Source organism: Berghia stephanieae, chromosome 9 (genome assembly GCF_034508935.2).
Source record: "Berghia stephanieae isolate SIO BIC M18660-M18661 chromosome 9, UCSD_Bste_1.3, whole genome shotgun sequence".
In the NCBI taxonomy this organism is placed as follows: Eukaryota; Metazoa; Mollusca; class Gastropoda; order Nudibranchia; family Aeolidiidae; genus Berghia; species Berghia stephanieae.
Window position 1 is genome coordinate 12,615,532 of NC_088368.1, and position 15,000 is coordinate 12,630,531.

Sequence of the window (15,000 nt, forward strand, 5' to 3'; positions counted from 1 at the left end):
CATCTTCCCTTTTCGTCAGTCCTTGTTTTAGGTACTATGTTGTACAAGCCGTCTATAATCTGCAGTACTGTGAAAAAAAATATAATACATTTTACAAATTATGGCCAGGTAACCAGTCCTTTAAATATTCATCGATATAAATGACCCTCGTCAAAAACTATTAAACTTGGAACTGCCATGACGAGTGACTTTCGTAAAGTTCTCGGTAGCACAGTTTTTGTTTTTATTTACAAGAGGAAGGTCATTTTAATCGATTGATAGATATTTGAAGGACGAGTTTTCTGGCCAAAATTGTTTATAAATGTGGGTTTTTTTTTGTGTCAGAGTACACGGATAGTATTGTCATACGGATTCCCTTATTTATTTGGAAAAGGTGTGATACACTGACAACCATGAGAAACCCATCGGCGCTTGTTGTTACAACTCTGCCGTACTCCGGAAAAAACCCATAGTTAAACATTTGGTCAGAAAACTCGTCCTTCAAATATCGATCGATTTAAATGACCCTCTTCTTGGCAAAAACTCTCAAACCTGGGACTTCGCGCGAAGTCCCAGGTTTGAGAGTTTTTGCCAAGAGGAGGGTCATTTTAAATCGATAGATATATTGAAGGACGAGTTTTCTGGCTAAATTTTTAAATATGGGGTTTTCCAGAGTACGGCAGTACGGTACTGTGATTTGCAAATGTTATGGAGGTGAGGGGGGGAAAAACCTTGTTATTTGCTTCATGTTTAACTTTCAGTGACGAAAGAGAAATAAAAAAAAAAAACAAAAACAAAAAAAAAAACAAAAAAAAAAAAAAAAAACAACAAAAAAACAAAAACAAAAACAAAAACAACGTACGTTAATTCGATTCCGAGACTTGATTCTATTCCCCCTCCTGTTCATTACGTCGCCATCATTCCTTACTGAATATGTCGCCTGAGCAGTAATAGGAAAGTAGTGTGTACACTTATTTTGTAGTTGTCACATTAGTCATAGCAGTAGTCGTAGTCTTGATGAACTGGAACGCAAGATCTCAGGAGCCGCCTATAATATAATAATATGTCCCTGTTTAAAAAGAAATAAATATTAATAGTAATAAAATAAATATTGTTTTTATAAATAATAAAAAAAATATAATTAAAAAAGGAGTATGAAAGTGCTGTGTACACTTATTTTGTAGTAGTCACAGTCGTCGATGGACTGGAACGCCAGATCTCAGGAGCTGCATATAATGTGTCCCTTTTTAAAAAGAAATAAATATAATAGTAATAAAATAAATAAATAAAAAAAAAAAAGCAAACAAAAATAATAACAGAAAACAGGAGTATAATCCCTCGGGAATTCACTTAAGAGAAAGAAATAATTATCAGTGTTCATGATCTCGATTGATATTTTGCGCGTTTAGGTAGAACACTCATCGGTTCTGCCAGTCAGATCATACGTGCAAACAAGGAACTGTGTTTAACATTCATTGTTTATAGTCTGGTTTAGATAATTTATTGAGAACTAATCACCCAACTCACGTTCTTAAAAAAAAACAATACCAGAGAACTGAGTGACGTCACCTTGATTCATTCTATACCTGTTAACATGGTCAAGAGTGTGGGATTCGTATCGGATTACTGTTAGTCTTTCGTAACTGTAATAATATCCAATTTTGGCTGTAATGGAGGATACTGGCAAGTCCATGTCTGGAGATGTTACCTTTTTGGACGATATTGACCTGGTACGTATTCATTTGATACTTTTAAATCCTTGAGTCTGTTCCAATGTCTACTAATTGTGATTCTTCGTCTCAAAAAGTATGTCCAACTTAGATTTAGAATTTAAATGAAATTTTTGTTTTACTGACTTTGGGATATTTCGAACGTTAGAAATTATATTTATTCTCCATCGTAACGAATAGAATGTAACCCCCCCCCCCCCCTCCCCAGGTTTTTACTGAAATTCAATCATCTACTCCATCCCGACCCCGCCATAATACCGATTTGAGACAAAGGGTCAAGTTTCCCTGTGGAGTTAAGTTAATTCATTTTCTATGTGAGTGGGACTTAGCGGGTTTTGAAAAATCTCCTCCTTATAAGATCTCTATGGTATAATAAGATTTTTTAAAGAATGGATTGATTTACTCTTATTTATATTTTTATACTTAAAAAAAAACCCATCTGTGTAGCCTCTTGGTGGACGTGACTGTAAGCATAGATATACATCTGTAGTACAAGGTATATCCGCTGGGGGCGTTACGACGACATAAGATTTATTTTTTTTAAACAGAAAAAAACCCCACAAAAAACGTCTTGAAATTTTCTCACGTAAGACGTTTACCGAAATATTGATATGTGATCCACCTTCTCAACACGGTGTTCTGTCGGGATTGATTGGACCCTTAAAGTTAAAGGTGATTTTTAGAATTAAAATGAAATAGAATTACACATTATGAGATTTTTGCTTGTTAGAAATTGTATTTGAGGCTATGCCAAAAAATTTCTGTGACTTTCACCACAAAATTACTCCAATGCTAAGTTATTTTGAAGAAAAAAATAAATAGGAAAAACTGTTTTTATCAGTTTCTATCAGTTAAATAATGTAAAATACACCCCCCCCCCCATTCCAAAGAAAAAACAAGCAAACAAACAAAACAATAACAAGCAAACAAAAACTGGCGATTCAATGGAGTGGCAGAACTAGGTTCTCAACTGTTAAAAAAAAAGGGAGAACAGAGTATCAACTTTGTCCACACTATTTCTACACTTTATAAAGCTTACAACTAAATAATATAATTTTGCTGCTAGATCGTCAGTTTTTGGTTTATTTTTCATTATTTTATCCAGAGAAACTGATGAAAGTAAATTCCCTTGTTTTTCCCCAAATAACTTAGTCTTTGAGTATTTTTGAGGCGAACGTGATGCAAACGACCTTTTAGCACAACAACCTCATCTATTCTCCACCGTAACGAATTGAAATTAACACCTAATTATTCATTCAGTTTCCGGCAACGAGTCGCCCCCCCCCCCCCCCCCCCCCCCCCCCCCCCCCCCCGACATAGAGTATTTTGTACATTATGTTGGAGAAGCCTTTATCATTTACAATACTCTTCAACAGTCGTAACGTCACTTCCCTCGTAATGACGCATGGTAACTTAGTAACTGGCTCTAAACTATCGGAACAATGGCGGACGCCCTTATGAAATATTTCTCCGATGAGCATAAAAGTGTATCCAGAGGAAAAAAAACCCCATTATAAATCTGACCATGTTTTGACTTTTATACATTCTGATCACAAGACATATGAAAAGTTCTAGCCAGCATGAAGAATAAAAAGTACCGATTTTCTTTGTTTAGAACTAAGATGGCCGCTGTTGCTGGGCGACGTGACATCAGACTATTGAATCCAATTGCCCAAGAACTCGTTCACACGTCGTACCAGTGATGACGATTAAACACCCCTCAAAACATCACGACATAGACGTAACCGCTATTTATTGGTCGTGAACACATCTCGAAAAGAAATCTCCACTTAACATCAGATCTCCAAGGAAATGAGCAATTTTCGGCAATTTTCAGCTCGCTGGGAGATGTAAATAACGGCCCCCGGGACGCGGATTGTTTATCTCTTAAAACGTACACACATACACCACACATATTATCTCACTCTCTCTCTCTCTCTTTCTCTCTCTCTCTCTCTCTCTTTCTCTCTCTCTCTCTCTCTCTCTCTTTCTTTCTTTCTTTCTCTCTTTCTTTCTTTCTTTCTCTTTCTCTCTCTCTCTCTCACTCACTCTCTCTCTTTCTTTCTCTCTCTCACTCTCACTCACTCTTTCTCTATCTCTTTCTCTCTCTCTCTCTCTCTCTCACTCACTCACTCTCTCTTTCTCTCTCTCACTCTATCCTCTCTCTCTCACTCTCTTTATATATATATATATATATATATATATATATATATATATATATATATATATATATATATATATATATATATATTATATATTATATATTATATATATTATATATATATATATATATATATATATATATATATATATATATATATATATATTATATATATATATATATATATATATATATATCTGTCTCTCTTACTCACAGAGGACGGGTCGTTGAGATATAAATGTTCACAAACCATGTAGTAATCACAACGACGACCCGATTGCTATTGATTAAGTCTGTCTGGATCAGTGGACCAATCGATACAGTGTCTGTCGGACGTAGGTCAGACGCCTTAACGTACTGGGTTCGATTTCTAGATAACGATATTCCTAGTGTTCACACATTAGAGAATAATAAATAGTTTTAGATGGCGAAGGTGTTGCAGTGTTTTTGATTTATATATTTATTTGTTTTTGCTTGATTCATTTTTTAAAGATGAGTTTTCGGGCCATGGGTGATCGGATCTCACCCATCTTCTCTCTATAACAGATGATAATAATACGCCTTTAAACAAACTCTTCAAAAAGACAGCTGATGTCAAAATGAATCATCCATGTTGTCCAAATGAGCGAATGGGGGAAGGGGGAGGGGAGGGGATCTTGCCCCAAGGAAAAGAATAGCGAAATTTCCTGACACGATGCTAGAACCTGGGGACCCCCCTAGGTTACAATGCATGCCTTAACCCTCTCGTTACCAGCCATTTTCTGAATTTTTCCCCAAAATTCACACCAATCCAACACAAAAACAGACATTTCTTACTCAAACAGACAAGCACATTTTATACTTAATATTGTTCGACAATATGAGCTCTATTACAGAATGTCAAGTTGTGGCGTAGTCGCACACATATGTAATGGCTTATGATCGCATAGTGGTGTTTTTGATAGATAGTAATATTATCCTTTGCGTCGTGTTGTAGATGTTAATAATGACGAAAGAGTTCAGGGGCCGGTGATGATAATTGAATGCACAACATCAAGACATTCAAATAAAAGTCCAGATTCCAAGTTTCATTTCTTACAGTTTTATTTGTTTGTGATAAATTCAAAATCCAAATCATGATAAATTCCAAATCCAAATCAAATAGCATGGTCATAATTCAATCAGTTTCATAAATTCCAAATCCGTAAAATCAGTCCACATGTAAAGTCAATTTTGCCTAAGTAACCATTTTCAATATACGTGGAATATTTCTAAGTCCGTAAAAGCAAATAAATGATGGTTAGCACAAAAGGTTTAAAGTGTGCAGCTCATGGTCAAGTTGAATGCAGAATCAAAAGGTAGAATGATCCCCGTTTGATCAGACACACTGTTTTATATCCTATTGTAAACTGTCCCACAATTCCTTTCACCAAAGGTCAGTTTTACGCCTAAATAATCAAATGGCGTACGCCTAAATAATCCGTACGCCCAAATAACAAATACGCTACGCCCAAATAATATCGTACGCCTAAATGATGAATACCAACTATAACTTAATGCTTTTATCCCCAAATACCAAGTAACACCGATCAAAGAAAGTAATTTTCTAGTACTCAATATAATGACCAATCCTTTAACTTTGGAACGTAAAACTGACCTAGACTACTCAATATAATGACCAAGTTTAACTGATATACAAGCACTGTGAACTCATTAAACCCACTTGCTATAAGCTAACTCTCTTACATACGCCCCTTTCTTAGAATTTAAATTGACTTTAAAACAATTTCAATTCAAAAAAATTACAGTGAGAGATTAAATATATATGTAATGTCCAACTAAAATGTAATAAATAAATGTTAAAATGATAATACTTATACCAGTTAAATATTTAAAAACTTTAAACTTTAAATTCAAAAACACCAAAGTTGATTACAACATTCATATATATCAATTATAGGTTTTATAGTATTACAACATTGATAAATTCACAAACATCAAATTTGATTACAACATCTAAATAGATATATATATATATCGATTATAGATTTTTTTTCTTTCAAATTACAACATCAACAGTAAGGTATCTATCATTTAAAAGTGATTAAAATTTAAATTTACCAACACGAAAGTTGATTAAAGATTTATATATTTATCGATTATACTTTTAAGGCATTACAACATCGACAGTAAGATATCAAGTAATTAAAAGTTCAAAGAAAAAAAAATCTTTTCACCTTAAATTCCATCTTCATAGCAATAAAAGTGTTTAATTCTCGTCATACCCCATCACACATAAATAGTATTGCGTGAAAAAGGATGGTTCAAATTCCATTTGTGATATACTCACGTTGTCTTATTCAATCTCAAATTCAACTCTTCACGACATGGGTGATAATCTCAGCTTCCATGTATGTCTACTCATTTACTGACATATCAAAACCAGTACCTTGTATATTCCCTTATATTGTATGATTCCATTTAAACAACATTATTACATTAATTCCTACTTATAATATGTGGTACAAATAATGTATTATAGACATCTAAATCCATATACGAAGGATTACATTTCAATTAGTAATAAAAAAAATATTAAAAAAATAAATCAAAATAATAGCATTATCATCATTTTAAAATTCAAGTTGAAGTTATTATCATTCATTGTTCATTGTTGATGTTTCAATTTTTTAAGCTTTTTAAGTCATCAGGGTGTAGTTTACAACTACATTGATATCAAATTGTTCTTTGTGGTCATCCATCAGAGGTCACATTTCTCAGTAATCCGTTCGTTTTGAGAATGGTCATCCTGTAAAAATTGTCAGTAATTGTTAATTAAGTCATTGTCTCCATTTAGAATGAGTTTTCATGCAATGAAAAAAATATATCAACTATAAGAGTTGAGGTGATTGTATCTAGTCTACGTGTTGCATTGTTGTGTGTGTTGTGGTCACTGAATAGCCCAAGTGTCATAAATTCACTTTAATTATTGTTAATTAATTAAAAACTTTTTCCTCTGTAAATGTCTTCGAATTATCACCATAATGTCTTCACATTCAAATATTTAGTCTTTAATACATAATCAGACATTAGTCTGTCCGACTTGTTCACATCACATATTTAGTGTTAAGTAAATAATCAGTCATTAGTCTGTCCGACTTATTCATATTTAGTACAGTGTAAATAACTAAATAAGTAAAATCTAACACAGTATGTGATTGTGGGCTGTTACTAAAGTGACCAACTTTTGCAATTAGTGTGTTGTATTTGTTCGAGTCTTTTGAATTTGGGACGAAAAAAGACTCTACAGGTAGCAAACGTATGCTTAACCTGTTGGGTTGTTTCTTGGTCTTGTGACGTCGCTGTAATCCATTCATCTCCGGCATCTGGGTCGATTCTCCTCGTTGATATTTGTGGTTGTCTTGTGTATATGTTGAATCTCATTGTAGATGAAATTGTAAAAATTCAAGATTAACTGTGTGCGAGATCTTGAATTTAAATGAAGTTTGACTTATCCAGCAAGTCAAAAGAAAGTTGTGAACTCAGCCATGTGTTGACAAAGAGTTCGTGTGTAGTAGTCGACAGAGGTCGTGCATTGTAATTGTCTGTGTTTGTTGATCGAGTTTTGATGAGGTGGCATGTGAGTACACACCAGGTAGATGATGTAATCTGTAGAGTACCGGTGGGTGACGTGAGTCCAAACACCAGGTAGATGATGTAACAATAACGTAGTCTAGTAGTGTATGTAGTAGGGTCGAATAAGGTCAACAATATTTTCGTTATTTGAACGCAGGTTGTTGAATATCATACGATAATGAATCCAAGGAAATCGCTCATGTGGCGTTTTGCGATACTTTTTCCTGCATTGTCTTATATACATATATAGCCTTTATCTTTTACAATGATACTAAGACAGGCGTTATTATAATATTCAATGTTTATAAGTTGTAGATATGGGTGCTGCACACTTGTATATTGACATAAGTTTAAATTTGAATACGCTCACCACTGAATATGATGGAAGTAGTATTGTTCACAATTGGACATCATTTTTGTAAAAACAATCGTATCTTGAACGTTTATGTAATTATTGACATCGTACATCGTTGGGTATTGTTGTCGTAGAAGTAATCCAATTGTTCAATAAAGAATGTAAATATAAAAAGGTTCATGGAAGAAATCTGTGTTGATACAGATATTATTTTATGAATTCTGTCAAGTTTGTATAAGTTGAAAGGTACGATGTAATTGAGGTTGCTGTGTAGTTTGTAGTCTGTAGATTGTGTTGATTCTGGACGTATCAATGACGTAGTGGTTGTCGAGATTGTTACTCCATTTCAAGGTATCCGTGGATAGACCAAAGGGATTAGGACATTTCCCGACCTCTGTTGTGGTTGTGTTTGAATTGGCTCTGTCGTTGTCATCAGCGTTTCCGTTATGATTGATGGTTGCAAGTGTCTTCTCTCGTGATGTGTATATCATGTTTTAGTGCAAACACTACTTCTGTATTTGATTAACTCGAATTATTCCCCTTAGAAAATTCCCTAATTTAATAAACAATGATTCTGTTTATGTTATCATTATTATTTGTGTTATCATATCACTTCCTACCATTTCAACTTAGTGCCGACTGATTACTCTCTTAAGATTTAATTCTAATCAATTGAACATAATTTATTCAACTCAGTTACACATTTTATGATATAAATGTTAAATTCAAACCACGCAGTAAATATTGATTACAATTACAACATCAAATCGATAGGAGAAACATATGATAATGAAAATATTCGCAGAAACAACAATATACACTCTGCTCAATAAAAATTTCAATGTCTCGCGCCTTTGCTCTCGGCATATAATAATATTCATATAACTCATTGCGACGTTATCTCGCGCCTCATAATAATATAGTACTGATAAAACTGTGCGTTTTGACTGCGCGCCTCGTATTTATAAAAAATTCACCACCTTTTGCGTCATTTCATAAAGTCAAACCGTGCGCTTTAATCAAACACAAAATAAAATATTCCCGAACGCATCATTCCTGCGTCTCTTAATTTATACCTTGTCCACTTTAATTACCGCGTCTTACTTCATTGCGCTTATTTACCCACTATGCATTTACAGCATTTTACCATATGGGTTACTTATAATTCGCTGATTCTCAACAAGTTAACCACTTGTGTCTCAAATATTATCAGCTTACATGACATGAAAATGCATTTTCAATATTTTGTTATTCTTCCGTAATAACAGTTTAACTCCGATTACAAGACATCAAAAATTGTATTTATATTATCTGCTTTTAATTCTCCGACTTTAAACCAAAAGTCCGTTATTCCGATATTATGCGAATATAACTCCTTTTAAAAATCACGATGAACGCGTTTCAAAACAAAACAAAACAAAACAACGATTGACTCAAATTCCGCATGAATCATTTCAACTTAATTTCCAGTGATAAAATCCAAATGTCTTATGTAATCTATTATAACGCCATGTCTCATTACACAACTAAATAAGCTCTGTTGTCGATTACTTGGCTGCGTTAACCACACATTTATTACCAAGAATACAAACAGATATAAAACTTTGCTCTTTGTCATGAACCCATGAATCTCAAAGAGTCAATATCAACCTACCAATTCATCCCTATTGACGGGAGAAAAATATAACCAATGATGTTGTAATATAACAATAAATACCATAAGACATTTTTCAATTATCAAAACTTATAATGTACGTGATTTTATTGCCATCATCTTCTTGAGTCATTTTGACAGAAAATAAAACGTAACAACATTAAATAATGGACCAACTGTCATGTAATTCCAACAGTAACATACAAAAATTGAAATAAAAATCGACACATCTTTGTTACTGATATTAACAAAACATTGCCATTAACGGTACAAATTAATATTCGAAGATTTGTTCCGAAACGCCCGATTATAAGTAAACGCATTTTCATTTATTTTGAAAAATAAAACGCACTAAAATATTCATTTAAATTCTGCAATTTTTCTTCATCTCTCCCTCTCTTCTTTTTAATTAAATAAAATACGTATAGCATCAATGCATTATTATTATTATTATTATTAGTATTATTATTATTATTATTATTATTATTATTATTATTATTATTATTATTATTATTATTATTATTATTATTATTATTATTATTATTTATTTTGCCGTTCTATAATATATTGTTTTCACTTTTTGAATATAATATATTGCCCTATATATCTATATTTTTTTAAAATTTCCTTTTCTATCTGTGACTCTTAATTTAAATATTATTTAGTATATTTATCTATTTTTTTAAATATTGTCTTTTGTCAGAATTTTAGGAATCATCTATAATTTCAATATTTTTTTTTCATATTTCAATACAAAATAATTCCACTGCTTCACCTTCAAAATTGATATTCATTTTCTTTCCCAAATAAAACTATTTTCCTATCTGTTCACAATTTTCACTTCAAAATTCGAGTCTCACAAAAACTTTAATAGATGTTAACACCGCAACAATATACATTTCTTGTGTTTCCATGGTTCGGAATGATAACATCTTTACATCATGGTATCAGGGCTCCAAATAAAGATATATAAGAATCCTGATTCACGACACCAAATAAGATGCATAATGTGGCGTAGTCGCACACATATGTAATGGCTTATGATCGCATAGTGGTGTTTTTGATAGATAGTAATATTATCCTTTGCGTCGTGTTGTAGATGTTAATAATGACGAAAGAGTTCAGGGGCCGGTGATGATAATTGAATGCACAACATCAAGACATTCAAATAAAAGTCCAGATTCCAAGTTTCATTTCTTACAGTTTTATTTGTTTGTGATAAATTCAAAATCCAAATCATGATAAATTCCAAATCCAAATCAAATAGCATGGTCATAATTCAATCAGTTTCATAAATTCCAAATCCGTAAAATCAGTCCACATGTAAAGTCAATTTTGCCTAAGTAACCATTTTCAATATACGTGGAATATTTCTAAGTCCGTAAAAGCAAATAAATGATGGTTAGCACAAAAGGTTTAAAGTGTGCAGCTCATGGTCAAGTTGAATGCAGAATCAAAAGGTAGAATGATCCCCGTTTGATCAGACACACTGTTTTATATCCTATTGTAAACTGTCCCACAATTCCTTTCACCAAAGGTCAGTTTTACGCCTAAATAATCAAATGGCGTACGCCTAAATAATCCGTACGCCCAAATAACAAATACGCTACGCCCAAATAATATCGTACGCCTAAATGATGAATACCAACTATAACTTAATGCTTTTATCCCCAAATACCAAGTAACACCGATCAAAGAAAGTAATTTTCTAGTACTCAATATAATGACCAATCCTTTAACTTTGGAACGTAAAACTGACCTAGACTACTCAATATAATGACCAAGTTTAACTGATATACAAGCACTGTGAACTCATTAAACCCACTTGCTATAAGCTAACTCTCTTACAAAGTCTTTATAGCTATAGCAAAAAGAAATGAAATCTGGATGAGAAAAGTGACGGTTGCATCGTATCAAATATGACGATTTTCCAATAGGTGGTAAGGAGAGGGTTAATCATTCGCCCCCTCCCCCCTCCCCGTCCAGAATAGCTCCAACTGTATATGTGAACAATCGCTTCAAAATGGTATCATGCCGGGGTAAACTAGATGCCAAAAGGGTTTGTTACAGTTGAAATTGCCAGATTTGTGACACGTTTCCTCAATAAAATATTTTTAAAAATTTATCCCACGCACATATTTTTGACTAAAAGTCAATGTTTATGCTCTAAATCACTTCGACATAAGACCGTTCTGAGTCGTTCGGTCACACATTTCCTATAAGATGACTGAGTTACAAGCTCATGTCCCATTCTTTGGCTTTTGTTTTTGACACTGGCCGTATGGTAAAAAAAACACTTTTTTCTCTTCATTACTGCCTTTCATCAATGTCAATATATATATCAATAGATAACGCAACCCCCCCCCCCCCTCCCCGCCCCGCGCCTCCAACTTGTTTAAAAGTCTTAAAGCTAACTCGCCAAAGAAATATCAGATTTGACACTTTAATAAGTTGAGGGGGATCTATCGAGATATAAATTTATATTTGCCAAAATAATGTAACGGGAGATTTGTCTTCTGACCTTGGCCGACTTGAGTACTATAGTTACGTCATGATTCTGATTGTCGATCTGTACTGGGCCCCTTGTGGCAAATATTAAATGGGTTTAATTGACCTTCAATAAGGATATCTGTTACGTTTCTTCATCCTGATATTTCATTCCGACATTTAACAGATCGAAGCGGTGGACCACATTTGTATTATTATCATAACTTGAGTTAACACTACCTGAACATTGGCACGTGGTTAAGTCACTTATTTTGTGTTAAACGCCGTTTCCCAACAGAACAAAACCAGGTGAATCATTCGATAATACCATAAGGGAGATATTGTACTAATAGTTCAACACAACTTATCACCTCATTACTGCCTTACCCTGAAAAAAACAAAAAAAAAAAAAAACAAAAAAAAAAAAACAAACCCCAACACATTGTAATACCATTGGCCCAGAAAACTCTTATCTTCAAATATCAATCGATTAAAATGACCCCCGTCATCACAAACTCTCAAACCTGGGACTTCCTAGAAGTTATTCTAACTTAAAAGTCCCAGTTTTGAGAGTTTTCGACAAGTTAACGGTCATTGTAATCGATCTGCATTTGAAGGAAAAGCTATCTGACCAAAAGTTTAAAAACGTGTTGTTGTTTTTTTTTTTATCCCCAGAACAAAGTAGATTAGGTAATTGTTATACTCACCCTTATATATTACTGTGTTGGTTTTTTTTTGTTTGGTATGTTATGAGGGTCAATATATCACAAAGCCCTTCATCCAATAGATAGCTGATGGAATTATTGTTTTGTTCAACCCATTCCGCTTGTAATATCGACACTGGTTTTGTGGATGCTTCTCATATATAATAAGTCAATTAACATCAATCTAAGGCTGTTCAAACATTTCCTGTTGTATCAAATAGATGCACTTCTATTGACTGACACCGCTTTTGTGACCCACCCATGACGTAACTATAGTACTTAAGTAGGCCATGAACCCACCGTATCAAAGCGATTATTGTATGTCGGGGCCGGGCGAACTCTGTGCTGCAAACTGAAATGTTAGTCACAAAATATAATTTTAAAATTAGGGTTTAAAAAAAATTCTCTTCGTTATGGTGGAGAATAAATACTCTTTTTTTGTATTGTAACAATTTCAATATTGGTAATTCTTTTCATTTTAATTCTAAAATTACTTATAGGGGTCCGATTAATTTCGAAATTCTACCGTTTTGAGACGGTAGGTCACGCGTATGCCCATGGCCCTCCGCCTCAGAACGGTATAATATTGGGCATGGGATGGTCTAAATACCAAAAAGTGACTTTTAAATTGGAGATTTTTAGTTAATACTAAATATTATACAGTTTCGGGACAAAAATCACTACTGTCCATTTTTGTTTCTTTTCTTTTTTCTTTTTCTTTCCAAAACTTATTGATATTTTTCAAGATTGCGTTTTTGATTTGTCGATGCCAATAATAGATTTGGGACTAAATTTGATTTTAAAAATTGAGGTTTTTTTAGTCCTGTATTTAGCGAAATTTTTACAAAACTGATATCTAATTGTTAAAGTTTGCTTTAAAATTGCGTGCGCGCAGAGAACTGATACGTAATTGTTAAAATTAACCATAAAAATTGAGTGCGCGCAGTGCTTTAGGCCGTTTGTATGGATCTTTATTGTGGCCTATTGTCACAGTACAGTGGCACTCAACTTAACACCGACTATCTCAGTATTTGGCGCTCCTAATTTTACCCCATCATTATATACATTTTTCTGAGACAAAGAATAAATTAAAAAAAAAAAAAAAAGAAAGAAAGAACCCCCCCCCCAAAAAAAAACAAACAAAACAAAACAAAAAACAATATCTAACTTGAGGATTTATGTAGTGCAATATCCACTAAACTTGCTCAAAGCGCCTTACAAGGGTTCCCTAGTCAACAGCAACACTTACCATGTAGGACGAGTATAACACTGTGAGGCGATGTCACATTTTTTCTCCGACAAAGACACCGCTTTAACGGCCAGGAACTCATTTTACACCTGAGCACGTGAGAGTATTTGAGTAAACAGCCTTTACCATTGGACTCAACTCTGCGCTGCTTGTCCCAAGGACCTTCTGATCTGAACGCGAGTGTCATACCACTAATTGCCCACATAGCCGCACAATAAGATTGAATTAATGGGTATATATATATATATATATATATATATATATATATATATATATATATATATATATATATATATATATATATATATATATATATATATATATATATATATATATATATATATATAGTATGCGGTTGGCTAAGAAGCTCATAAGATTTCCATCCGGAAGTATAACGGACCAACACACGAAACTGTGTGTATCCATGAACGTTTATAGTCAGGTTAATACAGTTCAGTGAGCATTACTCATAAAGGCGGATGGCAAAAAACAATAACAAATACCTGAGTGACGTCATCTTCGAACTATATATATATATATATATATATAATATATATATATATATATATATATATATATATATAGTTCGAAGTTCACAGGAGTGCATATTTATTTTTCTCGTTCCGTGCCATTCGATTTCTACTGCTTAGATTGTGATTGTAACCTTTGTCAGGCCTTGCTAAGCACCACCCAATATTCCATTGATTATAATTGTTGATGAACGCCACAGTACTGTGAACTAAACCCCTCACAAGCGGTATTCGACTTCACTCCTACCAGTCATTGTATCTTCCCGATTTGAGTGTGTGTGTGTGTGTGTGTGTTTTGTTTGTTTGTTTGCTGTAATTATTTAGAGAGAGAGAGAGAGAGAGAGGGGGGGGGGGGGGTTAATTCTAAGGGAGGAGCAGAGCAGAGCTACTGTTTTCGCCTCACCCCCTTTTTTGCACTCGCACAATTTCCCTTTTTTTAAGGGGAGAGGGGGCGGGGGGGGGGGGGGGGGTTAGTTTTGTGTGTGTTTGTGTGTGCGTGTATGTGCGTGCGGGAGTAGGGGTGGCGGAAGGTGTTT

At 33.7% G+C, this 15,000-nt stretch overlaps 2 protein-coding genes across 2 annotated transcripts in view; one reads left to right on the forward strand and one right to left on the reverse strand.

Moving 5' to 3' along the window:
* LOC144979136 (tetratricopeptide repeat protein 16-like) overlaps nucleotides 1-727 on the reverse strand; it is a 7,272-nt gene extending 6,545 nt beyond the window's left edge. Inside the window, exon 1 of the mRNA XM_078925737.1 lies at nucleotides 711-727. Within this exon, the coding sequence (XP_078781863.1) occupies nucleotides 711-727 (17 nt within the window). The remainder of the gene's footprint in view (nucleotides 1-710) is intronic.
* Nucleotides 728-1,464: 737 nt separating this feature from the next.
* The window catches only part of LOC144979707 (G-protein-signaling modulator 2-like), a 42,596-nt gene continuing 29,060 nt past the window's right edge, over nucleotides 1,465-15,000 (forward strand). Inside the window, exon 1 of the mRNA XM_078926637.1 lies at nucleotides 1,465-1,709. Within this exon, the coding sequence (XP_078782763.1) occupies nucleotides 1,650-1,709 (60 nt within the window). The 5' untranslated portion in view covers nucleotides 1,465-1,649. The remainder of the gene's footprint in view (nucleotides 1,710-15,000) is intronic.